This window comes from Podarcis muralis, chromosome 11 (genome assembly GCF_964188315.1).
Source record: "Podarcis muralis chromosome 11, rPodMur119.hap1.1, whole genome shotgun sequence".
NCBI classification, from domain to species: Eukaryota; Metazoa; Chordata; class Lepidosauria; order Squamata; family Lacertidae; genus Podarcis; species Podarcis muralis.
In genome coordinates this window covers 55,863,285-55,889,108 of record NC_135665.1, presented here as the reverse complement: position 1 = coordinate 55,889,108, position 25,824 = coordinate 55,863,285, and the positions used below count along the sequence as shown (strand labels likewise).

General features: G+C 45.4%; 1 protein-coding gene across 1 annotated transcript; it reads left to right on the top strand.

Moving 5' to 3' along the window:
- The first annotated feature begins 1,647 nt into the window (after positions 1-1,647).
- Positions 1,648-25,824, top strand: LOC114606720 (tetraspanin-36-like). The gene is made up of 7 exons (XM_028749223.2): positions 1,648-1,932; positions 17,300-17,491; positions 19,349-19,423; positions 20,633-20,728; positions 22,555-22,713; positions 23,442-23,525; positions 25,556-25,824. The coding sequence occupies exons 1-7, from the start codon at positions 1,873-1,875 to the stop codon at positions 25,640-25,642; spliced, it is 753 nt and encodes a 250-aa protein (XP_028605056.2). The 5' UTR covers positions 1,648-1,872; the 3' UTR covers positions 25,643-25,824.

The window sequence follows — 25,824 nt, the reverse complement described above, 5'->3', positions numbered from 1 at the left end:
AAAGATCAGGCTTACTACTACTACTACTACTAATAATAATAATTTATTATTTGTACCCCGCCCATCTGGCTGGGTTTCCCCAGCCACTCTGGGCGGCTTCCAACAAAGATGAAAGATACACTAAAATACTAGCAGATACTAGCTGCTTTGCTTCTCAGTGTTCTCTGGTTGGCCTCTGTTATTTTCTCCTTCCGATAGAGAACCTACTTAAGGACTCTATACGGGCTCTTGGACACCCCTATAAGGGGAAAGGAGCAGGGGTTTTTTCTTATAAGGGTTTGTTTGTTTATTGTATATTTTAATTACATTGCCCTTTGAATATTGTGGGAATAAAAGAAGCTGGCTTATACTCAGTCAGACAGTTGGCAGCAGCTCTCCAAAGTTTTTAATTGGGGGACATTCTGGGAATTGAGCCTGGAACCTTCTGCATGCAAATCTGATGTGGCTGCATAACTCCAAATAACATAACATAACTCCACGCTGTCACCATTGAAACCAGCTATGACTTTCCCCGTTGTTTCCCTTTACACATTCACCCTAAGGAATGCTTCTACATAGATCTCAGTTTAGCAGCTTTCAATGGCGTATGCAACCTTTTAAACTGTCTTGGGCAGCCATTCTCTATACATCTGAGAGTCACCCATTGAACTTAGTCGGGTTTAATTCTGAGTTGACATGCATAGGATCGTGCAGCTGATGTCTTAAAACTGGCAAAGTGACGTAGGAGGCAAGTAAAGGTAAAGGGACCCTTGACCATTAAGTCCAATCGCGGACGACTCCGGGGTTGCAGCGCTCATCTTACTCTATAAGCTGAGGGAGCCGACATTTGTCTGCAGACAGTTTTTCCGGGTCATGTGGCCAGCATGACTAACCCGCTTCTGGCAAACCAGAGCAGCGTGTGGAAACGCCATTTACCTTCCCACTGGGGCGGTACCTATTTATCTACTTGCACTTTGATGTGCTTTTGAACTGCTAGGTTGGCAGGAGCAGGGACCGAACTTCCCTAAACAGGGCTGCCTTCTGATGTCTCCCAAAAGTCAGTTGTTTATTTCCTTGACATCTGAAGGGAGGGCATTCCACAGGGCGGGCGCCACTACCGAGAAGGCCCTCTGCCTGGTTCCCTGTAACCTCACTTCTCACAGCGAGGGAACCGCCAGAAGGCCCTCGAAGCTGGATCTCAGTGTATGGTAATAACTGTGGTAATAACTGTTGCTTCTGCTGTTGTCTTCCTTTACCAGAAGTAAGAAACCCTTTCTGCCAGGGAGGACAGATTGTTCTGTGTCCTCACCCCCAACAGCCACCTGTGATAGGTGGGCAGGACCTGACCTCAGCATCTTCTCATAGCACCCTCACCCCCCAAAAAAAGAATCCTGGGAACTGTAGTTTACTTCCTCGCTGAGCTACAGTTCCCAGCGCCCTGAACAAACTACCATTCCCAGGATTCTTTGGGTGGCGTGTGTGATCTGAATGCATTCAAGTGTTCAGTTGCCTGCTCAGCTACAGCCGGACAAAAGCTCCAAGCTGTGGTGGATCTGCTATTAGGAACTGCATGGTACAGCCCCTTTTTGTCCAGGCAGCTAGTTCAGAAGGCTTACGGCAACCCTGTTAGTCACAATAGTCTGTTAGTCACATGGGCGAGGAATAAGCAAGGTGTTGTTTTGCACTGTACATAACCGAGCATGTGATTAGGGGAAGGGCACTGAGAGCATCATGCCCTGATAATTGGTAACGCTCAGCTCAAAAGTCCCCAGAGCCTGCACAAACCTGGAGGCGTAATTACTTTAGCAGGAAACGAAAAGCTTTCTTCTGCTGCTGTTTTAAAAATCTTTTTCCCACCACTTCAGTGGTAGAAACGCACACAGAGCGGAGATAATGGATTGCGGCGTGATCACCTCCAAAACGGTGTTGCTGCTGATCAGCCTGTTTTTTTGGGTGAGTAAGATGGAAAGAAAGCAGATCTGTAATTCGGTAGTACTTTCCTCCTGTTCTATTGACTCTTTCCTGCAGATCTAAAACAAGAGATGGATTCGCTGAGCTTAAAACACCTGTTGCTGTGAGAGTTCACTTTGTGGACAAAGCCCTTCCCCTTTATCCCAAGTAAATGTACCCTAAGATTGTGCTCGGACATGAAGTTCTTGGAGTGCTGTTGCGGTTAAGAGTGTCAGACTGGGATTGAGTTGGGCAGCTTCCTGCAAAATATAAAATAAGTAGACATCTCTGGGGTTACAGCTTGAAACTTTCCGTATTGCTTTTTCAGAAGCAGAGCTAGTAAAAGGGAAGTTAGAAATGCCCTCCGGACCCCCATCCCTGTATTAACAAGGGATGCTACGGCATTGAAGTGAGGGTGGGGGAACCTGTGACCTTCAGATGCTGTTGGACTCCAAATCTCATCATCCCAAACTGTTGGCCATGCGGACTGGGGCCGATGGGAGCTGGAGTCCGTCAGTCTCAGGAGGGCAGAAGGCAGTGCTGCTTTTTTTTTCCCTGGGGGGACTCAGGGGTACGCATACCCCTAAACCTTTTGTAAATCTTTGTACTTTTGTCCATTTACTGTATTTATTTTTCCCGATTTTAACTATAAAACAGTCGTTTTCTTGAGTCAAAATGAGAGCACCCCTAAACATTTTTTTTGGGGGGGAGCACTGGTGGTAGGTCTCCCCATCCCTGCATTAGAAGCACTCTGGATGCCATGTATAAAATGAGGAGCCCCCGCATGCAGCTCCTGGCTAGTTTCCTATGACTTTTAACACACATGGCGAAAGAAGAAACTCAGCAGGGGACCTTTTACTCCTGGAATGAAGCTGCAGTAGTGGGAAAATCTTTTTATCTTTTTAATTCCTCCTTGCCATCTAGTTGCTTAAGGCACAGGTTCTCTGTAGTAATGATAATGATGATAAAAATAGCAAAGCATTTGGCAACTCTGGAATGAGAACGCCTCCGAGAAACTGAGCAGCGAAGTAGGGGACAGGATATCCTGTAACAGGGTGTGGGTTTGAGGTTTGAGGACCTGACAGAACATTCTCAGTACAGTGGTACCTCGGGTTACAGATGCTTCAGGTTACAGGCACTTCAGGTTACAGACTCTGCTCACCCAGAAATAGTACCTCGGGTTAAGAACTTTGCTTCAGGATGAGAACAGAAATCACGCAGCAGCGGGAGGCCTCATTAGCTAAAGTGGTGCTTCAGGTTAAGAACAGTTTCAGGTTAAGAACAGACCTTCAGAACGAATTAAGTTCTTAACCCAACGTACCACTGTACTGTATTGATTTTGGTTTAATTGGAGCAGGGAGAAACCTGTTTGGGTGCTATAAAAGGAATTCTATTGTGTGTTTTTCTCTTTCCCCCCAATATTCCATCGTTGCCCTTTAATAGCATTTGATAAAGTTGCATTTTTTCTAGGTGGCAAATTCAGCAGAAATCATATTTATTTAGAGAGATCTAATACAAGGCAGAACTGCATTTGTGAGGCAGTTGATGTTCTGGTCTGAATTAAGTGCTTATTAGGACAGGTGCGGGTGGAAATTTTTATGATGTTCTTCTTCAGGCCACTGTACTTGATTCTCACAGACCTTCATTTAATCCTCACAACAACCCTAGGCGGTAGGATAGGCTGAAAGAAAGTCACTCAGTGGGCTTCCTGGCTGAGTGGGTCTCTCTGATCCCAGCCCTGACTCTAGCCACTACACCACACTGCCTCTCTGCTTTAGATTAGGCTTTTAAACAGGGCAGCAGTCACCAGCAGAAGGTTGGCTGGGGCTGATGGGAGTTGTAGTCCAAAATTATCAGGAGTGGGCACCCGGTTGGCGGAGGCTGAAATTGCTATTTGTCTGATTAACCTTGGAAGACAAATGTAGGGGAGCTTTACAAAAGTTACTTCTTTGGTTCCCTTCGTAGGGAAGGCCTGGAGTCAGTGATTGCCCCCATGTTTTGTGTGTGGAAATTCCCAGGTTCAAAACCCCGTCTGAAACCCTGGATTGCCACTGACCGTCAATACAGCTGATACAGTCATACCTCGGAAGTCGAACGGAATCCGTTCCGGAAGTCCGTTCGACTTCCAAAACGTTCGGAAACCAAGGCGCGGCTTCTGATGGGCTGCAGGAAGCTCCTGCAGCCTATCGGAACCCGCGGAACCCATGTCGGACGTTTGGGTTCCAGAGAACATTCGCAAACTGGAACAATCTCTTCCAGGTTTGTGGCGTTTGGGAGCCAAAACGTTTGGCTCGCAAGGCGTTCGACTTCTGAGGTACGACTGTACAGTGGTACCTCGGGATGCGAACGGGATCCGTTCCGGAGCCCCATTCGCATCCTGAATAGAACGTAAGTTGTGATGGCGCGTCTGCATGTGTGCGGCTCGCGTTTTGCTGCTTCCGTGAATGTAGAAGAGTGGTGGGAGGCACCAACTTGAGAAACCCCAAAGGACGAAGGCTCAGAGCCCAGGAATGGTGGTGGGACAATGATGAATGGCCAGAGGGAGAAGATTGGAGGATGAGATGGCCGAAGCTGAAGAGGTAACAGGGTTTCGTGAGCTGGGAGAATCCGTGGCAGAGAGAAGTCCAGAAGGAGAAGAGGGAGACCAAGAGGCTGGTAAAGAAGCCAGGAGGTCTCCTCTTTGTGCTGTGACAAGCTCCCCTTACCCCTGGTCTCACAGAGCCAGAAGAGGCATGAAGAGGGCATAGTCTCAGATTGTTTGGGAAGGACCTGGAAGATGAGGAGTCTTAAGCAACTGTAGGAAGGCAGGGACCATCAGCCTCCACAACTGGAGTTCCCTTCACTTACTCCGTGTGATTTATTGCTGACCCACCTTGAGGGATTGATGGTCTGACTCACTAGAAAGCTGGTAAAAGTAAAGGTAAAGGGACCCCTGACCATTAGGTCCAGTCGTGGCCGACTCTGTGGTTGTGGTGCTCATCTCGCTTTACTGGCCAAGGGAGCCGGCGTACAGCTTCCGGGTCATGTGGCCAGCATGACTAAGCCGCTTCTGGCGAACCAGAGCAGTGCATGGAAACGCCGTTTACCTTCCCGCCGGAGTGGTACCTATTTATCTACTTGCACTTTGACGTGCTTTGGAACTGCTAGTTTGGCAGGAGCAGGGACCGAGCAACAGGAGCTGACCCCGTCACGGGGATTCGAACTGCCGACCTTCTGATCGTCAAGTCCTAGGCTCTGTGGTTTAACCCACAGCACCACCCGCGTCCCTGTAGGCTGGTACCTAACTAATATAGTATATGACAGCAGGCAGGACAGTCACTTCTGTGGGCTAAGGCCCTATCTGCACTATACATTGAAAGCAGTACCATACCCCTTTAAATGGTCATGGCTTCCCCCAAATAATCCTGGCAACTGTCGTTTGTTAAGGATGCTGAGAGCTGTTTGGAGATCCCCTATTTCCCTCACCAAACTATAATTCCCAGAATTCCTTGGACACAGCGACTGATTGTTAAACAGCTTTTGCTTCACTTCCTTTCATTGCTCATGTCATGTGGAAGAGCAAAGTTCAGCAGGTGCAATGACAAAGCTGTACCTATTGAACTTTGCTCTTCCGTAGGAACCAGATAAGGAGCAGAACAGAAGCCATGGCTAGCTTTGCATCTGGCTGTCCTCATCAGGTTTGCAAGCCAGAAGCGGGTTGTTGGGTGTCTTGCAGATCTGCACCTGTGGCTGCAAGCCATGTACATCTCACAAAGATGCACACACATGTTTGCAGCGGCCACAAATGAACAGATGCATTGTAAACAAAAAGGGAAGAAAACACAGCCGCTTCTCTTTTTCGAGTCCTCTTTAAACCACAGTGGGGATGTGCAACTGTTAATGCCCAGAACCAGAATCTGAGTAACCTCTGAGTAAGAGTTGCTGGAAATCCCAGTTGGGGAGAGAGCGATGTTTGTAAAAAATGTCTGTAAAAAAAGCTCAACAAACTACTTTGCTCCAAAAAAAGCCTAAACAACTTTTCTTTTCTTTTTCTTTTAAATAGAAATAAATAAAAATAAAAATGTGCACCCCACCCCCGAGACAATACCATTGTAACTATCCAACCCCCCCCCCCAAATTTCAATACCTCCTGTGATGGTTTGACCCCTTTCTGTTTTAACAGTACAAATTCTACAAATGCCTTCCATATTTCCTCAAAATCATTTCTCCTGCATATCCCCCATCTTACCTTAATAGCACATGTTAATCTATCATTAATAGCTATACCCCACACCCCTTTTACCACTCTTCCATTTGATATTCACCTTGCCCCATCCACTTCCTATCTATAATAACTCATGCAGCTGTCAATAAATTTGTGAGCAAGCCCATCCTAGCCTGCGAACCTTCCACCCCATCATCAATTGATAACAAAGCTACCTCTGGACTTTGCGTCACCCAGTGATTTCTGTTATCTCCTTAAACACCCTTTGTCCCAGCAACTTTTCTGCAACAAAACAACAACACCACAAACTGGCTTATAAGTATAAAACCAAATTTTTATGGTTTACCACACATTGTAATTGGAGTGCTATTTTGTATCATGCAGCTTTTCAGACTGATGAAGCGTGTAGCGAAACCTGTAATATATCCGGAGAACAGGTCTCCTTTTGCCCACTTGCAATATCCTCACCAGGGTGGTGGCTTTGATTTGCCTTACTGCGATTGATCCATGCATACGGCTTTGTGTTTCCAACTCAAAACCCACTGAAGAACATCTCATCCAGTTCAATTTTTGAAAAACAGCTTTGGAAAACTTTTTCATATTCTCCAGTGTGCTACCCTTGCCGTTGTGGCAGCACGGGGTTGCCGTTCTGTGACTGGGCTTACGCTACTTGTTGAATGGTTCATTTATCCAGTCTGTATAACGTTTTTTGCACATGGAACTTGTACATTTATCCACTCCATGTTCACAGTATCTCCAGGCTTTGTTTTGCACATGGCACCTTAGTATGTTTGTTGCTTGAATGGTTACAAGTCTCCCTCTATTCTAGCTATTATTCTAGTAAATTTGGTTTTATACTTATAAGCCAGTTTGTGGTGTTGTTGTTTTGTTGCATTCTTCTTACTGTCACCATATTTGATACTTTGTGTATATACCCAGCAACTTTTCTGTCCGGATTTTCACTGTTTGAAATATTGCAGCCCTAACGATGTTGTACTCAGCTTCTCATACCCTCCATGTTGTGCCGGAAAACCAGGACACCGTCTTCTGGGGCCGCACACCTGGGCGAGTCACGTCACCCATGCAAGATTGTGGCCTTGGAAAAAGCTTTTTTTTCTTGGGCACCTTGCCCCAAAGCATGTGTTTTAAAAACATGTGTTTCAGAGGCACCATGCGAGATTGTACCTCTGAAAAGGTGCTTTTTTTCGGGGTGAGATTGTGGTGCCCCAAATGACTGCCATGCTCTCACAGGGGGAAAAAAGGCTATTCCGTCTTGAGGGGTGTGGGTTCTGCTTTTGAGCTTCCCACAGGCATCCAGTCAGCCACTGTGAGAACAGGATGCTGGACTAGATAGGCCTTTGACCTGATTTAGCAGAGTATTCTAAATTCTTAACTTCTCAACGCACGTAGAAATAGAAAATTGTTCAGTGCCATCTGACTATGAACCTACCTGAGCCTTCAGATCTGTGTCAGAGGCCCTGCTTGCCGGCTTGCACACCTACGGATTTATTTTAAAATTACATTTATATCCCATTTTCCCTCCGGGGAGATCAAGGTAGAGCACAGAGTTCTCCCTCCTCCCCATCTTCTCCTCCTAACACCCCTGTGAGGTAGGCTAGGCTGAGAGATGCCAACCGGGCCAGGATCGCTCAGTGAGCTTCCTGTCTGACTGGATGGGATTTTGACCTCGTCTCCCAGGATCATGGTCTGATGCTCTCTAACCCAGGGTTTCTCAAACTTGGGTCTCCAGTAGTTGTTGGACTACAACTCCCATCATCCTTAGCTAGCAGGACCAGTAGTTCAGGATGATGGGAATTGTAGTTCGAAAACAGCTGGAGACCCAACTTCAGGAAACCTTGCAGCCGATATCGCACATTGTCAGCAGGAATCCCATCAACTGAAAGTGGGAGAACAGAGGAATTTGGGAGATAATTTCTGTCTGGAAACAGGCAGCTGTGACATCCTTATTTTTGTTTCCTCACGTACCAAAATTCTGCGATGTTCCTCTGCCAAGGAAACAAGGCTGTCCTGCCTTACCTCTCACCAAAACATTTAATTTGGGCCTTAATAACCGTATTATCTCTCGGCCTAGCCTAACCTAACGCAGGATTGTTGTGAGGATAAAATGTGCCTGGCACGCCATGACTGCTGCCCTCAGATTTTCAGAGGAAGGGTGATGTTGAAATATAATTGTTTTGTAATAATGTGAGCAGGAGCAACGAGGAGGAGGTCTGGGGTGCCTTAAATAATAATTTAATGTCTTGTTGCATAAGTTGTGATAGGTTACAGCCTACTTTGTCGGAGGCACGAAATGCTTTCAGAGGTTGGTAAAGGGGAGAAAGAGAGAGAGAGAGGGAGCAAGAAACAAGAAAGAAAGAAAGAAAGAAAGAAAGAAAGAAAGAAAGAAAGAAAGAAAGAAAGCATAGAAGTGGTTAAAGTTAACTGTTCTGCTTAGTTTCTTTTTGTTGTGCTTTGCTCGTTGGGCCCCAGGGCCCAGCAAAAAACTGGTGTGTAAGGGAGAGTGTTGAATTATTATTCAGGGTAAAGGTAAAGGGACCCCTGACCATTAGGTCCAGTCGTGGACGATTCTGGGGTTGCGGCGCTCATCTCGCTTTACTGGCCGAGGGAGCCGGCGTACAGCTTCCGGGTCATGTGGCCAGCATGACTAAGCCGCTTCTGGAGAACCAGAGCAGCGCACGGAAACGCCGTTTACCTTCCCGCCGGAGCGGTACTTATTTATCTACTTGCACTTTGACGTGCTTTCGAACTGCTAGGTTGGCAGGAGCAGGGAACAAGCAACGGGAGCTCACCCCGTCGCGGGGATTCGAACCACTGACCTTCTGATCAGCAAGCCCTAGGCTCTGTGGTTTAGACCACAGCACCACCTGCGTCCTGTACATCCCTCCTACTCCTCTGTCATCTCCGGCAACTGACAGCATCGGCTTCCCAGGGTTCATTTAGGCCCTAACAGATGCTGGACTAGGGTTAAACTTGCTTTCCTTCTCTAGAAGAAAAACAAATAAACAGATCTGTGCATCACATTCTCAATCATGCAAACACCGGGTTATGTTTTTCTGGTTGCTTCGCCCGCCTCATTTTATGAAGATTCAACAGTCAGCTTTAATTTAAAACACACAGAAGGAATACATTTAGCCAAACGGGCTAGAGCAGGCACATCTCAAAATGCAAGAAAGAAAGAAAAACAAAAAGCCTGTCATTTATAACAATATGAAGCCAGAACAATGAGCTGCAAACACGCCCCTCTTCCTCCCTCCATCGTTTCCTCTCTCTCACTCTTTGCACCGTTAAATACGCAAGCACTAATAGAGGGTTTGTTTTCCTGAGTGTGGAGCTTTACGTAGCGAAAATGCCACCATCCACGCAGGTTTGGGGGATTCCTAGCATCTGCAGAAGTATTAAAAACACTTTAGGGGGTAACACCCCAAAACTACCCAATGAGCAGGCTTGGTGGAACCAGAGCATAGGAGCCAACTCCTAGGGGCTGAGGTCTCTTCACCCCCCCTAAAATCTTTGAGGGCCCCCCAAGTTAATGGACATTGCCATTCAAATGGTGTGAGTGCACCTCTCCATGTGATTGATTATGGGGGTGGGGCATACCTGTCCCTCCCAATATTTTATTCAAGTTGGCTCCCCTGGAACAGAATATTCGCTTTTAGGCAGGAGGAAGATGGAGAGACAGAATGGACTGTTACAGAATCCAGGAATGGCAGTCTGCAATTTGTAGTCTCTTTGCTCTCTTCTACAGTATTTTTTTGGTATTTTTGGTTTCTATGGAAGCCGCCCAGAGTGGCTGGGGAGGCCCAGCCAGATGGGCGGGGTATAAATAATAAATTATTATTATTATTATTATTATTATTATTATTATTATTATTATTATTATTATTATTACAGTACAGAAGCACTCCACGCTGCAAAAAAATATTGCAGCATCCCAGTGTGGGGTGGGTGGATGTGTATGTGTGTGTGTGGGAGAGAGAGAGAGAGAGAGAGAGAGACATTCATATGCACATTCTAAAGCAGGCATGGCCAAACTTGGCCCTCCAGATGTTTTGGGACTACAACTCCCATCATCCCTAGCTAACAGGACCAGTGGTCAGGGTTGATGGGAATTGTAGTCCCAAAACAATCTAAAGACTCTTCGGGGAGATTGGCCACATTAAGAGTCAATCTTACAGCCGAAAAGCTTATGGTTTATATATATAATCAATTAATCAAAGGATCAAGAGAAAATGGAAAGTGTTTTGGGAACGCATGACCGCTTATGCTTTAGAAACTATGAAGCTAGGCTTATTTTTTCAGCTCTTCCCCCTGGGAGAGTGATTGTGCAGCTTGTTTGCTTAAAGGTTTAGAAGGGTGCTTGTGGAGAAATTCCATTAAGGTTCTGGTAGCTTTCCAGTCACGTGGCAGTTCATGGGAAGTTCCATAAAGTCTCTCAGACGAGCAAAAGTACTAGCGCATACAGTGTTGGAGAAAAGATCCAAGTCCAGTTTAAAGATGCTTAATAAGATAATAATTAGGAAGGTGTGTTGGAGCATGTGCAGAGTGCACCCTGTACGCCAGGCATAGGCAAACTTGGCCCTCCAGATGTTTTGGGACTACAACTCCCATCATCCCTGACCACTAGTCCTGTTAGCTAGGGATGATGGGAACTGTAGTCCCAAAACATCTGGAGGGCCGAGTTTGCTTATGCCTGCTGTACACCCACAGAGCAGCCACAGCAGGTGCTTACTAATTCTTCGGATGGGGGGGGTGCAGCTTTAAAGGCAGAGCATGTGGCCTGCAGCCAGATTAAACCTCGATACCTTTTTGAAGTAATAATGAAATTGTGAAGTGTATACTGAAATTAACTATGGGTGAATCCTAGAATCACAGCATTGTAGAGTTCAAAGAGACCCTGCGAGTCATCTAGTCCGAGTCCAATGCAGGAATCTCATCCAGTATTTATGCTGCCTTCTGCCTTTCACCTTTCAAAGCAAAACTAATAAAATAACTACTCTTGATTTTAACAGCATCAAGAATTGTGGACAGCCTCAATGGTGCAATAAACCTATTTCTGGCATAGCTCTCAAATGATGGGGGCAGTACCCCTGTTTCTGCGTATTTCTCAAATGATGGGTCATCAATTAACACCCAGGTCTATGAGAGCAGAGAAGAAACCGTAATTTTCTCTAAGCAAACAAGTCATCTCATTCATTCCATTCCACCTTTTGTGGTTTGTTGTTAAAGCAACTCACATCGCTGCAATAGCGTTATGTAAACTGTTTTGTGAGGTCCGCCCGAAAAGTGGTATATGCTGTATTTTTCGCTCTATAAGACGCACTAGACCACAAGACGCACCTAGTTTTTGGAGGAGGAAAACAAGGGGGGGGGGAATTCTGAATCTCAGAAGCCAGAACAGAAGAGAGATCGCTGCGCAGTGAAAGCAGCAATCCCTCTTGCTGTTCTGGCTTCTGGGATAGCTGTGCAGCCTGCATTCACTCCATAAGACGCAGACACATTTCCCCTTACTTTTTAGGAGGGGGGAAAGTGAGTCTTATAGAGCAAAAAATGTGGTAAATACTGCAGTAGCAGTTCCCAGCACCCAGTCATAGCATCATAGAACTGCAGATTTGGAAGGGTCATAAGGGTCATCTAGTCCAACCCCCGGCAAGTCAGGAATCTTCCACCAATGTGGGGCTCCAACCCACAACCCTGAGATTAAGGGGATCTCGTGCTCTACCAGTTGAGCCCTTAACAAACTGCATTTCCCAGGGTGGGAAGCCAAGTGCTTTAATTCATGGTGTGGGTGTGGTTGCGTCAAAGCAAGTATTCGACAAACTTTCCAGAACATTTCCCCCTCCCTTTCCAAGAGTCTTGACTTCTGAGGAAGTGTGCGTGTTGCACAAGACCTTCCAGCCATTTATAATTGGGCAACTGGAATTTTCCCATGTGTTTTTTAATCCCAGCTGAAAATATTGATGGTGTTTTTCCCTGTGAATTTCAGAGAGTTGTGGTTGATGGCACTTAACCTATTCTTACCAGGAGAGGTAGCGGTTGCGGGAATCTGGGGTGAACTTCCTCCTTCCTAAAGAATGCCACTGAGGCCCTTATGCTAAGAAATAAATCAAATAATTAAAATATTGGGTAAGTGGTTTTGAGCCTGACTGATTGAGCCAGAGAGTGATGCAACAACCTACTTGAAAAGAGAGCAGTTCTTACTCCTTCTTCCATGAGCTAAAGAGGTCTTTGGATTGTCAACTCTTGGGCTGACCTGACCTGTATGACGGGTGTGCCACTCATCGTTCTGGTTAAACCTCTTGAGATAAAGACGCCATCTTCTAAGTGCGGGAAAGTCTGAGTGCACTCGAGTGTTGAGCAAGCGAAGTTTTTGTTTTAAGAACAAGGTATTGCTGTGAAATAAGGCTTTCTCTGAGGCCTTTCTTGGACTGTACATTTGAAGCAGTGTTATACCACTTTGAATGATATCCCCCCAAGAATCCAAGTTAGTGTGATTTGTTAAAGTTGCTTGTTGTTGTTTAGTCGTTTAGTCGTGTCTGACTCTTCGTGACCCCCTGGACCAGAGCACGCCAGGCACTCCTGTCTTCCACTGCCTCCCGCAGTTTGGTCAAACTCATGCTGGTAGCTTCAAGAACACTGTCCAACCATCTCGTCCTCTGTCGTCCCCTTCTCCTTGTGCCCTCCATCTTTCCCAACATCAGGGTCTTTTTCAGGGAGTCTTCTCTTCTCATGAGGTGGCCAAAGTATTGGAGCCTCAGCTTCAGGATCTGTCCTTCCAGTGAGCATTCAGGGCTGATTTCCTTCAGAATGGAGAGGTTTGATCTTCTTGCAGTCCATGGGACTCTCAAGAGTCTCCTCCAGCACCAGAATTCAAAAGCATCAATTTGTCGGCGATCAGCCTTCTTTATGGTCCAGCTCTCACTTCCATACATCACTAGAGAGTTGCTTGGCGAACCACTATTCCCCTCCCAGAGCCACAGTCCTCAGTGCGTTGCAATAGTCAATCCTTCTTTCCCAAATAACTCTGGAATTGCAGTTCCGAGAGCGGAATAGGGGTTCTCCCGATGACTCTCAGCACCCTTAACAAACTAGTTCCTAGGATTCTTTTGGGGAAGGTATCTAGTTGGCTTCTGTGGGTGTTTTTATTAACGGTACAGTGGAACTCTCTGGGTTGTAATTCAGCTTATTTTTTTCAATTTGTGAATCTTTGGTGGAGATAGATCTTTGCGGTCCCTTCTCCAGAGTTGGATTTTGCATATACAGTCTAAGTGTATATTAGGGTTGCTGTACATCTGGACATACCAAGACATTTCCAGAAAACACTTGGAATACTGCTGTTGGAAGCAGTGTCCCAGCAGAAATCGGCAAAAATGTCCCGGAAAATCTGGTCGTATGGCAACGCATGTCGGCAGTGTAGTTTTTGGCGATTTTATTTTTAAAAAAGCTCCAAAACGTCCATTTTTTTTTTGTGATTTTGCTCAAAAAGTTCAACAACAAAACTAAAAAAGGCTCAATAACTTTGCCCCCACCCCATAACCTGTGTGTCTGGATTTTCACTAATTGAAATACGGCAACCCTAGCATATCCTTTTAAAAAAAGTACTGTGAAATAACTGGAAGATTGATAGGTTTGTTTGTGAATTTAGGAAGCCTTCTGGGAAGCTGAGTTTGTTGCTACAGACGAGCCTTTTAAACTTATCTCTTCCTATGTTGAAAGGAAGGAGCCACAAAGACTGCAAGTCTATGTATGCATGTCTCTATTTAGAAATCAGTTCTGATGCATTTAATAGGGTTTAGTTTCTGGGAACTGACGTTGTTTTTTAAGTGCTGTGATGTCCAAGCTAGCTAGTGTGACGGCTAAAATCTGGGTGCGGGGCTACTCTGCCACCCAGCTCGTCGGACTAAGTAAGTCTGCGGGTCCCTGCAGAAGAAAATGAGCTCAGCCGGGCATAGGAGCAAACTGCAGAAGATCCAAGTTTATTGCGCAACAGGTTCAAGACGAGATTGAACAGCGAGAAAGGGGTGACATGAACTTTTGAAACTCCCCCCAAGTCCCAGAATACAGTGCAAAATACATCCCAGTTACATCATGAATACATTAAGGAGAGGTTGGGTTACACAGGATTAACATATGGAGGAGGGAGGGGGGAATATGCAGAGCTGGAGATATGCGCAGATAAGCGCTTCCTGAGTGCCGGTGATGGGAAGACAATGGTCCATGTATGCATAGTCTGCCACCTGGCATTGCCCGGAGGAAAGGCTTGGCAGAGTGATTTGACAGGATTAGGGTCTTGACACCTTACTTGAGGGATTATGGAGGACAGGGGAGGTGTCATGGAGTCCTAGAGAAATTGAGCAAATTCGCACGTTGATTTTCTATGGATTTTATAGATTTTAGTCCCTTTTGACATTGACAATTGGGAATAAATGGATATATTGTAGCGAAGAAGAAGGTGAAGAAGACATGCACCCCCCCTTCCGTAACACTGGGCAAAAGAGGAAGCATTTGCACTTTTAATAGGATGACAAGTTAATATCACAAACTACATCACATGAGTCTGCCTCATCATGTTCCTTATTGTTCGGCTTGGCATGCAAAATTTCCAAGCAAATTTGTCCTCTTAATATTTTGTATTTGAGTATGTTTGTCTTTGTTTGTGTTGTATACACTCCACTACATCCTGCCAGGTTTTTTTTAGGTCAGGTAACCAGAACTAAGAGGGACGCGGGTGGCGCTGTGGGTTAAACCACAGAGCCTAGGGCTTGCTGATCAGAAGGTTGGTGGTTCGAATCCCGACGACAGGGTGAGCTCCCGTTGCTCGGTCCCTGCTGCGGCCAACCTAGCAGTTCAAAAGCAGGTCAAGTGCAAGTAGATAAATAGGTACCGCTCCGGCGGGAAGGTAAACGGCGTTTCTGTGTGCTGCTCTGGTTCGCCAGAAGCGGCTTAGTCATGCTGGCCACATGACCCGGAAGCTGTACGCCGGCTCCCTCGACCAGTAAAGCGAGATGAGCGCCGCAACCCCAGAGTCGGCCACGGCTGGACCTAACGGTCAGGGGTCCCTTTACCTTTACCTTTAACCAGAACTAACAAATGAAAACTCTTGCTCAGGGGTTAGCAAACCTTTCCAGCAGAGGGCCGGTCCACTGTCCCTCAGACCTTGGGGGGGGGGGACTATATTTTGGAAAGCAAAAAAAAAAAAGAACAAATTCCTATGCCCCACAAATAACCCAGAGATGCATTTTAAATAAAAGGACACCTTCTACTCATGTAAAAACATGATTCCCGGACAGTCCACGGGCCAGATTTAGAAGGCGATTGGGCCGGATCCAGCCCCCGGGCCTTAGTTTCCCTACCCATGCTCTTACTGGTGCGGTGCAATGGTTGAATTGCAAGTGTTTTCACCGTTGTGTTGATGTGTCAGATGCAATCACACACAACTAGAAAGCTAACCATTGCCTGTCCACAGCAAATTTGCTATCAGCCCCAGTCAGCGCAACTCTACTATTTGGGGCTGATGTGAGTTGCAGTCCAAACTTTCCAGAGGGCACCAGGTTGGCGAAGTCTGTTATAGAGTCTGCCTTTCCTTTCAACTAGAGGCTTTCTCTGTAGGAAGGAACATTTTTCAGAAGGAAGTTTTCCATGACCGCTGTAATAATCAACCGCCGTTTCAGAACGAAATGTATTTTTAAATCAGAAGCATGACAAATGTCGGTCTTATGCCTGATGCACTTAATTTAAAGCCAAGCACATGGTTAGAATTATACTGAGAGCAAATAAGACTGTTGACCGCTGACAGATGATTAGTTGGCGTCTTTGTTCCAAAGATGAGCTCATAGTTTCCCTAGAAGACCTATAATGTTCATTCAGGCCTGGCCCTATCATTTAGCAACATGAGACTATGTTCTCGGGTAACAGATGCGGCAGAAAGGGTCAGCCTCCTGGTTGTACTGTTTGGTTGGGGATCTGAGCTGTGGGTGCCACATGACTTATCTAACACCAAGTTCCCCTGCTGGTCTTCGTCAGGACTCAGAGCAAAGAAACATCAGAACCTGAAGGCACAGTACTGGTTGACCACTGTGAGAACAGGGTGATGGACTGGATAGGCCTTTGGTCTGATTCAGCAGGGATGTTCTTAAGTTAACTCTGAAAATGGTCTACCAATGGTACTTAACTCCGGTAAAATTGGCTAAAATTTACAAATTACAATCAAATACCTGTGTTGGAGATGCAAGAAAGAAATAGGAACAATGTTTCACATGTGGTGGGAACGCCGACCTATTAAACAATTTTGGAATGAAATATATGAAGAAATCAAAAAGATTTTTAAAATATCTTTTAGTAAGAAACAAGAGGCATTCCTTTTAGGTATAATCACAAACAATATTCCTGACAATCAAAGGAAAGTATTCCTCTGTGCGACAACAGCTGCCAGGATGCTCATAGCAAAAAATTTGAAAGGGAGAAAAATTCCATCAGTGAAAGAATGGCAAATTAAATTTTCTGAATATATAAATCTGGCAAGACTCACAGAATTCATAAGGGGACAATCGGACCAAAAATTATTAAAAGAATGGCGATGTGCAAAAGAGTATATGAAAAAACATTGTTCTGGAGTAAGCATATCGGTATGTAATGAATGATGCTTTGCAGGGTTAAAGAAAGAGAAAAATGGTGTAAAAAGTGTAAAGCTAGAAGTAATCTACATTAGACACAACAACTTAGAAAGAGTAAAAATTTCGAGAGAACAAAGGAAGGAAGTCAATATGTGTAAATGTATGTAATGACTAGATTAGAATGATGATATGGTTTTATTTGTAGATGTGTGTTTGTTTTTTGTTCTTTTTTCTTTTGTGTTCTGTTTTTTTCTTTCTTGTTTGTACTGTTTTGTTTCAGATTCAATGTTTGTAATTTTTGTTGTAATTTTGCATTGAAAATAAAAAATAATTTAAAAAAATTAACTCTGAATTGTAGTAGCCAAGTTGTCTCGCAGCAATATGGAAACTGGGTCGAATCCTGTGGCTAGTTCCAGCACAGACCAGTCTTGGAAGGAGTCATTCGGGTTCACTGGGAACCGGGTGGAGGAAGTCATAATAGTTTAAACTGGTTTATCTGATACCATTTTGAAACAACATTTTGCTTTTTATTAAGGCTGCAGCAGCTGGACTTTCTTATGTTGGCGCATACGTCCTCAACACCTACAAGGAATATGACCCTTTCCTCCAGGATAAATACCCTCTCCTGCCAGCTGTCATCATCATTTGTGTTGCCGTGGTGATGTTCGTTATCGGCCTCATTGGCTGCTGTGCTACAATCCGTGAATCAAAGATTGGGTTGGGAGTGGTAAGTAAGGAGTGCATCACTGAAAATGCCTTCTGTAACAATTCCATGGTGCCAGACAGAGGGAATCAGAGAGGACAAGGGCTTGTCCACATCATAGCTGTCAAGCGTCCCTTATTTGGAGGGACAGTCCCTTATCCCAGCGCCATGTCCCGCTGCTGTCCCTTATTGATGGATGTCCATTAAATTTCCCGGGTTTCAAAGGAAGCTGCTCCTCTCCCTCCCTCCCTGCCGGCCAGGGAGGAGGGAGGCTCCAACTGTGTTGCTTGGCTGCCCGGCCCGCCCCCCTCCGGCCTCCTCTCACCAGCTTCAGCCCCTGGGATCCCCTCACTGCTGGGACTGGTGGGAGCCTCGGGCCCTTCTGCCACCATCCTCCTCGCGGCTGCCGAACTGAGCGTCTCTGCCTGGGGCCTCCCCTCTGCCCGTCACCACCGCTCCCACTCCCGCTCCCGCTAGGCCGTACTGCGGCTGTGCCGCCGAAGGACCCAGATGAGATGGGCATCCTGGCATGGTCTATGAATTGATGAGGAGCCTTGAGAGGAGAGCGAGGGCAAACATAGAGAAAGCAGTTCAGAGAGAGGAGGAAGAGGAGGAGGCGGAGGCGCAGGCAGGTGTTCCAAGGGCTACAAGGGAAGGACCGCAAGCACTTCTCCCATAGATTTGTAGTGGTAGACTAGCATAGATGGTCTGATCTGCGGGTTTACTTCAGGCGCTATTCCCCCCCCCTTCCTCCCGCCCCACCTGATGGAATTGAGAGCTGCAGATGGAGCACGAGAGAAAAGATACAGAACTGCAGCAGCATCTTCGTAGCTTGGACTTCGTTTTGCGCGAAAAGTGGTTGCTGCTTATATTTATTTAATTGCAGTGTTTCATCAGCTGGTGTCTTGAGTAGCAACCTCTGGAAACAAAGGGCTAAAAACCGGAGCTGCTCTCCAAAATTATCTGGTCCCTTTTAACTGGTTGACTAAAAACCCTTATTTTGGCTGCTGGTCCCTTATTTTCAAGGCTGCTGGTCCCTTATTTTCAAATCTGTAAGTTGACAGCTATGGTCCACACTTCCACGGGGCCGAATGGTTTTCTGTTTGTCCCACTGCTTTTCCCGGACAAACCCGCTCTTTAGAGCTTAATCGGAGCAATTGTCAATCCACTGAAAACCCGATTGTTGCTTATTCCGATCCAGTGGTAAATATCGGGTTTTCCTGGGGGAAGGCGGCAAGACAACTGAAAGCCTGAATGAGCCCCAAGTGTCTGTCCACCCGCTTCCAGACAAGTCACTTACCCTATGGCTTGCCTTCCCGTTGCTGGGGCCATGTAGTTTCTTGAAGGAAAGGTCATTGCCACGTAAAATTGGAGCTGGAGATCTCTTAAGCATGCCCACTTGAGACTGAATTCTGTCATGACTAAGAAGACTTCAGAAGAGGATGGGAGCATTAATGTGAACTACACCATGTCACAGCTCTTCAGATATTTGTAGATGGCTATCATAATCTGTGATTCTCCAGTGGTTTGGCTTCACTTCGTTGTTTCGCGAGACAGATGGATGCCAACCAACCAACCAATATCATATCACCTCTCAGTCTCCTCTTCTCCAGACTAAACACACCCAGCTCCCTCAACCGTTCCTCATAAGCCTTGTTTTCTGGACCCTTTCTCATCCTCCTTTGCACATGTTCTTGCTTGTCAATATCCTTCTTAAACTGTGGTGCCCAGAACTGGACACAGGGCTCTAGGTGATGCTAGGCAACAGGTCTCTCTCATCCCCACCCCTCACACAAGGCTTCTTCACCCCAGCCTGTCATCTTATATGTCTACAACACCTGTAGACCAGCTTCTTCCTAACTAACTCTTCCTTTCCTCCAGTTCCTGATCATTATCCTGTTGGTTTTCATTGCTGAAGTGGCAGCTTTTGTCCTTGGATTCATTTACAAAGGACAGGTGGGTAAAAACAGACGTATGTATTCTGTACCAATGATGAGGGCAGGCGGGCGAGGTGGGTGGTGGAAATGCAATTATGAATTCCTCTCATTCCATGATGACTAGGAGGCTTAACCACCCTTCCATTTACCCCTCTACTTTCCCCCAGGAAAACCTATAGTTTAGCGCTGAATCGGAACAAACAGCAATCGGGTTTTCCACGAATTGCCATTTGTTCCAATTTAGCACTAAAGAGCAGGTTTTCCAGGGGGAAAGCAGTGGCTCAAAGAAATAACTGCTCAGACCCATGCTTTCTAGGCTTGGGACACCTGGGAGTGTGGATGAGCTTTGGGCCAGAGTGGTGGTTAACCATACCAACCCAGAGCCAATTTCACAGCATACATTCAAAGCGCTACGATGCAACTTTAAGCAGTCATGGCTGCACCCCGAAGAATTGTGGGAGTTGCAGTTTGTTAAGGATGCTTAGAGTTAGGGTAAGGCTATTCTCCTCAAAGGTGGCGCTGTGGTCTAAACCACTGAGCCTCTTGGGCTTGCTGAGGGGAAGGTCGGCAGTTCAAATCCGCATGATGGGGTGAGCTCCCGTTGCTCTGTCCCAGGCATAGGCAAACTCCGGCCCTCCAGATGTTTGGGACTACAATTCCCATCATCCCTAGCTAACAGGACCAGTGGTCAGGGATGATGGGAATTGTAGTCCCAAACATCTGGAGAGCCAGAGTTTGCATAGGCCTGCTCTGTCCCAACCCACAAAAGCTGTATGCAGCTCCCTTGGACTGAAAGCGAGATGAGCGCTGCAACCCCATAGTCAAATTTGGCAGGATTTAACTGTCCAGGGATCCTTTACCTTTACTTTTACTTTTTCCCCTCACAAAGCTACAATTCCCAGAGTTTCCTGTGAAGAGGGATTGGTTGTTAAATCACTCTGGAAATGGTTTTTTAAAATGCAAATATCATCACTTGGGAAGGGAGTCTGTGCTGGGAACTGCTGGGTCCACAAGGAAGGCAGAATAAGGCATTGAACCCTTTTCTTTATTGTTGGCGATTGCCACTTCAGAAAAAGAAATCACAAAGGAGGAATTTCCTCCCAATACAAATACAACTTCAGAGGAGAGGCTTTCCTCAGCTGAGGGGCTGCAATGATCTTCTCTGTTTTTTGCAGTTGAGGGGCTTTCCGTTCTTGAACAAAACCCTCACATTTCTGTCTTCCTACAGGTAAAAACAGATTTGCATGAACCAATGGTGCAATCATTCAAGAACTATGACGGGAAAACGGAAGAGTCTCACATCATAGATTACTTACAGCAAGAGGTTGGGAAACTTTTATGTTCTGTTTAAAATTATCGTCACAAACTTCCTCCTCTGGTTGAAAATCCTGTTATTAGTCCTAGAACTATGAATGTTGGCTCATCTTGCATACTTTATCCTGTTTGCAGTTTCCTTCCAGTTCCCCCCCTCCCCCCCTTTAAAGAAATAACTACAGGAAAAATATCTAGTGGGCTGTTCCAGATACAGTGGTACCTTGGGTTAAATACTTAATTTGTTCCGGAGGTCCGTTCTTAACTTGAAACTGTTCTTAACCTGAAGCACCACTTTAGCTAATGGGGCCTCCCACTGCCACCGCGCCGCCAGAGCACGATTTCTGTTCTCATCCTGAAGCAAAGTTCTTAACCCGGGGTACTATTTCTGGGTTAGCGGAGTCTGTAAGCTGAAGCATCTGTAACCTGAAGCGTATGTAACCCGAGGTACCACTGTAATCTGTTTCAGGGGTTTGTTTTTTTTAGTTTGCAGTTGGACAAGGGATGGTTTGCTTTGTGAATTTCTTTAAGGTTCCCTTCCATTCTGCCAATATTTTGCAGGAAGGATTCAATCACACAATGGCGAATGTAGGTTTGCACAGTCAGCTTAAATTAACACAGTCTTGGTCACTAAAGCCACTTAAATACATATATAGATTTTTTTTGCGGTAAGGAAAAGTGATAAGCAAATGCACTGAAAAGTGTGGTATAATAACCGATTGACAGGAAGTCATAAATCACCTCTGTGCAAACAAATAAGAATGTGTTCAAATCAGAGTGGATATTCAGTAAAGAGCAGGAGTCATATAACCACCTCACAGACGTTGTGCAAACATATCAGGATAAATGCTGGATGAACAAGGCTTCTGGAGACACACATTCACCCCAAATGTAGTTGTTTCGCAAAATTAAACTAAGCCATTTCCTGATCTTGTGCAATCCATTCTTATTTCAAAAGGCCTATGCTCTACTTACTAAGTGTAAAAAACAATGATTCAATACAGAAGCGAAACCTATTTCAGAGATCATATTCCCCTTAAATCTATCCCACATTTTCATCAAGCCTAAAAGTTGCAGCTTTTAAAAACAATGGACCGGTCAGCTTCTTACACAAACATTTTGCAGACAGAGGAATTATGTCCAGGAAATGTTTGCTCGATGTGATAGCAGATGTGCTTTTCCACTGGTATAAACCAACTGGGTAAATTCCATAATTGTGATACATAATCGTCTATTTACTGCAATTTAGCCGGAGTCTCTTTCATTATTCTTTTGATTCTTGCATCAGTTGCGTATACACTGGTACCTCTGGTTACGAACTTAATTTGTTCCGGAGCTCTGTTCTTAACCTGAAACTGCTCTGAACCTGAAGACCACTTTAGCTAATGGGGCCTCCTGTGGCCTCCCGCTGCCGCCGCACGATTTCTGTTCTCATCCTGAAGCAAAGTTCTTAACCCGAGGTACTATTTCCGGGTTAGCGGAGTCTGTAACCCAAAGTGTTTGTAACCCGAGGTACCACTGTATTCTCTCTGTGTATTGCCGAGTGGTCCTTGTGCAAGTGTAAGGGCTAGCCGCTTGTGCCTCCTTGTATCAGAACTTAGACGTCTTGTATTAGTAACACAATTGTGTCAAAACAGCCTCCCTGCAGCCTCTGATTATGCATTTCAAAAATGTAATTGCGGTGTTTTCATGAGGCTCAGTACATTTTTTAAAGATGGCTTAAACAAGGCAACAGTTCTTTTTTTGTTTAAAGATTTGTAACACACACTTTTGAGATCTCACACGTTCTTGAAAGTGACACACCCTGTTTGCTTTCATTCACGATTTCAATCTTTGCAGCTTCAGTGCTGCGGAGTCAACAACTACACCGACTGGATTGGTAGCCAATGGTTCAACGCCACCGGCAACCACAGCGTTCCTGTAAGCTGCTGCAAGCGAGACGTCATTAAGGAAAACTGCACAGGGCAGCTGAGTGACCTGAAGTTTCTCAATACACAAGTAAGGGCACGTTGCATTCAGGACTTGCATGGGAATAACAGAATTGCTGGGAACCTGGAACCAAAGGCTGGTGCAATCCATCTCTTAAGATGATTGCAAGGTGTAAATAAAGCAGCAAGATTTTGAAAATCCTAACATTTGGGATTTCTGGCTACCCTTCAGATCAGTTCTGGCCACACTGGCTAACAAAAATAATGACACTGTATCCTGCCATCAGTTCTTTCCTGTTTTGTTTTTGTGGCAGTGGTGTAAACTGCTGATATCTGCAACTGTAACGGATGGGGGAGACATTCAATTCTGTTAGCATTTTGATGGGAAACTGCATAACTCGTCCTTCTCAAACCAAAGCAGAAACAAAAACATCACCACCTTTTAAATTCGACCTTGTCCATATTTTGCAGTGCAGTTCTCAAACCCAAACGATGTGTACAAACGTGTACATGTTCGTGAAGATAGCATACAAAACGCACCGAAGTTGGGGAAATTGCATACCAAAAAAATTGTGTTTATTAGGAGGAAAATTACACTGAAAAGGTGAAAAACTTTCAAGAGGTGTTTTTTTTTTAAAAAATGCCATTTGCTTAAGAAATGGTGTGAACTCAATTTAAGGTGGGGAAATTGGGAGGGCTGAAATAGATTTCTCTTTCCTTAATGACCCTTCTCTCTCTTTCTCTTTCTCTTTCTCTTTCTCTTTCTCTCTCCCCCGCACCTGCAAATTCTCCCTGCAGGGCTGTGAAGAGAAGGTGGAGTCTATTCTGCAAAGTGTCCTCAACTACGCTATGCTTGTCATCTTAGGATTTGCCATTGTGAAGGTATTTATACTCTGACCTTGACACGAATGCCCCAGAGCAGAAAGGTACACAGTCTGAACCATAAATTAAACAACAAGTTTCAAAACAGCATTAAATCAAAACAAAGGATTCAGGCTACCGTGCAAGTTTTTCAGTGCTAGGTGGAAACCTTCCAATTTGCCCTGGGCATTTTATACTTCAGGTGATGTTTAAAAATTCTGTTTTATCCTGCCTTTAGCTTCTTTTGATTTTGTGTTTGGTTCGGTTTTTTGTTGCTACTGCCTTCGTGTTCAGAATGTGACCTTTCTGGTAATATCATAGAATTGTAAAGTGGGAAGAGTCCCCAGGAAGGGCAGTTGCTGGTTCGTGGTGAGGGAATGAACTAGGTGAAACTTTGTGGCCTGATCCATCAGGGCCTTAAGTTTTGATTCCCTCTGAATCCTTGGTTTGCTTAGCCTTTGCCTTGCCATTATCCAGTATGTTTCTGAAAGCATAATCAAACAACATTGCCACCTGTAGACAAGCAAAATTTAGTGCTTCCCAATTGCCTGTAGTGCTCCTTTTAAAGAAACTAAAATCTGACAGGTGTTCTAATGGCACTTGGACAGTGTTTTTATTTCATGTTCATAGTTAGCCTATACAGTGGTACCTTGGTTCTCCAACGTAATCCTTTCTGGGAGTCCGTTCGACTTCTGAAACGTTCAAAAACCAAGGCATGGCTCCGATTGGCTGCAGGAGCTTCCTGCACTCAAGCGGAAGTTGTGTTGGACGTTCCGCTTCCCAAAAACATTTGAAAACCAGAACACTTACTTCTGGGTTTTTGGCGTTTGGGAGCCGATTTGTTCGTCAACTGAGCCGTTCGAGAACCAAGGTTCCACTGTATGCCCCTTCGTATTTCAGCAGAAATCTCTCAGCGGTGTATGAACCCCAACGAAAAGGAATAAATAAAAGCAATGCCATGCAAATTTCACATTCGGAACCAAGCAAAACAACTAAGAACCACAAATGCAAATATACAAGACACCAGGATATATCAAGATATATCAAAATGCGACATAATAATGTTATAAGCATTTCATAAATGTTACAGGAAACATAGAGGGTATGATTCACAGAATCATAGCACTGCAGAGTTGGAAGGGACCACGAAGATCATCTAGTCCAAGCCTCTGCAATGCAGGAATCCTTTACCCAACGTAGGACTTGAACCCATGACCTTAAAATTAAGAGTCTCATGCCCTACCAATTGAGCTACCCATCTAATGAGTCCCATCCGTGGAAGCCTTGCACAAGGACTTCCACAATGGGACTTCCACCTTCTCCCCTGCCCCGCCCCCCACCTGTGCCCCCGATATTGGCTCTCTGGGGGTCAGGAGAACCCCCAGAACAGCATGTGAGGCACAGAGAAGAGGGGAAATGGTTCCATCTGGCAAGCTGAAATGCTTGACAAAGCACAACGTTGAATTCCTCCCATGATGCCATTTCCAAAATCTACACATTCCCGGAACTCAAAACTAATCCACGTACATAACTCCCAATTACACCCAACTATCTCCTTACGCAGGTGGCACTGTGGGTTAAACCACAGAGCCTAGGACTTGCCGATCAGAAGGTCGGCGGTTTGAATCCCTGCGACGGGGTGAGCTCCTGTTACAGTTCGAAAGCACATCAAAGTGCAAGTAGATAAATAGGTACCACTCCGGCAGGAAGGTAAACAGTGTTTCCGAGCGCTGCTCTGGTTCGCCAGAAGTGGCTTAGTCATGCTGGCCACATGACCCGGAAGCTGTATGCCGGCTCCCTTGGTCAGTAAAGCGAGATGAGCGCCGCAACCCCAGAGTCGTCCGCGACTGGACCTAATGGTCAGGGGTCCCTTTACCTTAACCTTTATCTCCTTACAGCCACCAAATCATTCCATCCATTTAAGTTTAAATAGATTACAAAAGGGGGCCTTAATATGGGCGGTGGGGTGGGGATTCAACTTTCAAACTCTTTAAGCGCCATGAACATTGCTGGTTCTATTTAAAATAATAACAATAACCTTCTCGTTTCAGTTCTTTGGAATGCTTAGTGTCTGCGTGCTGACCTGCAAAAGAGAACAGCACAACGGTTACCATCCTTTGTCGGGGACGTTCGCTTGACCGGAAGATGGAGAGTCACCCTTCGTTCTGCTCTTGCAAGATAAAATGGACTTGGGAAAGATGCTCTGAGCAGAAAATGTTTTGCCTGCTTTTGTAAAATGCTGAATCCTTATCTGGGTGAACAGAAAGGAGATTCCTTTCAAAGCTTCTTATTAAATGTGACCTGTCTTGGATTTAACCTA

Coding starts and splice junctions, on each gene's coding strand:
- LOC114606720 (XM_028749223.2), top strand. CDS start 1,873: ATGGATTGCGGCGTGATCACCTCCAAAACGGTGTTGCTGCTGATCAGC. Junction 1,933..17,299: donor TGATCAGCCTGTTTTTTTGG/GTGAGTAAGATG, acceptor CTTTTTATTAAG/GCTGCAGCAGCTGGACTTTC. Junction 22,714..23,441: donor TGAAGTTTCTCAATACACAA/GTAAGGGCACGT, acceptor TTCTCCCTGCAG/GGCTGTGAAGAGAAGGTGGA.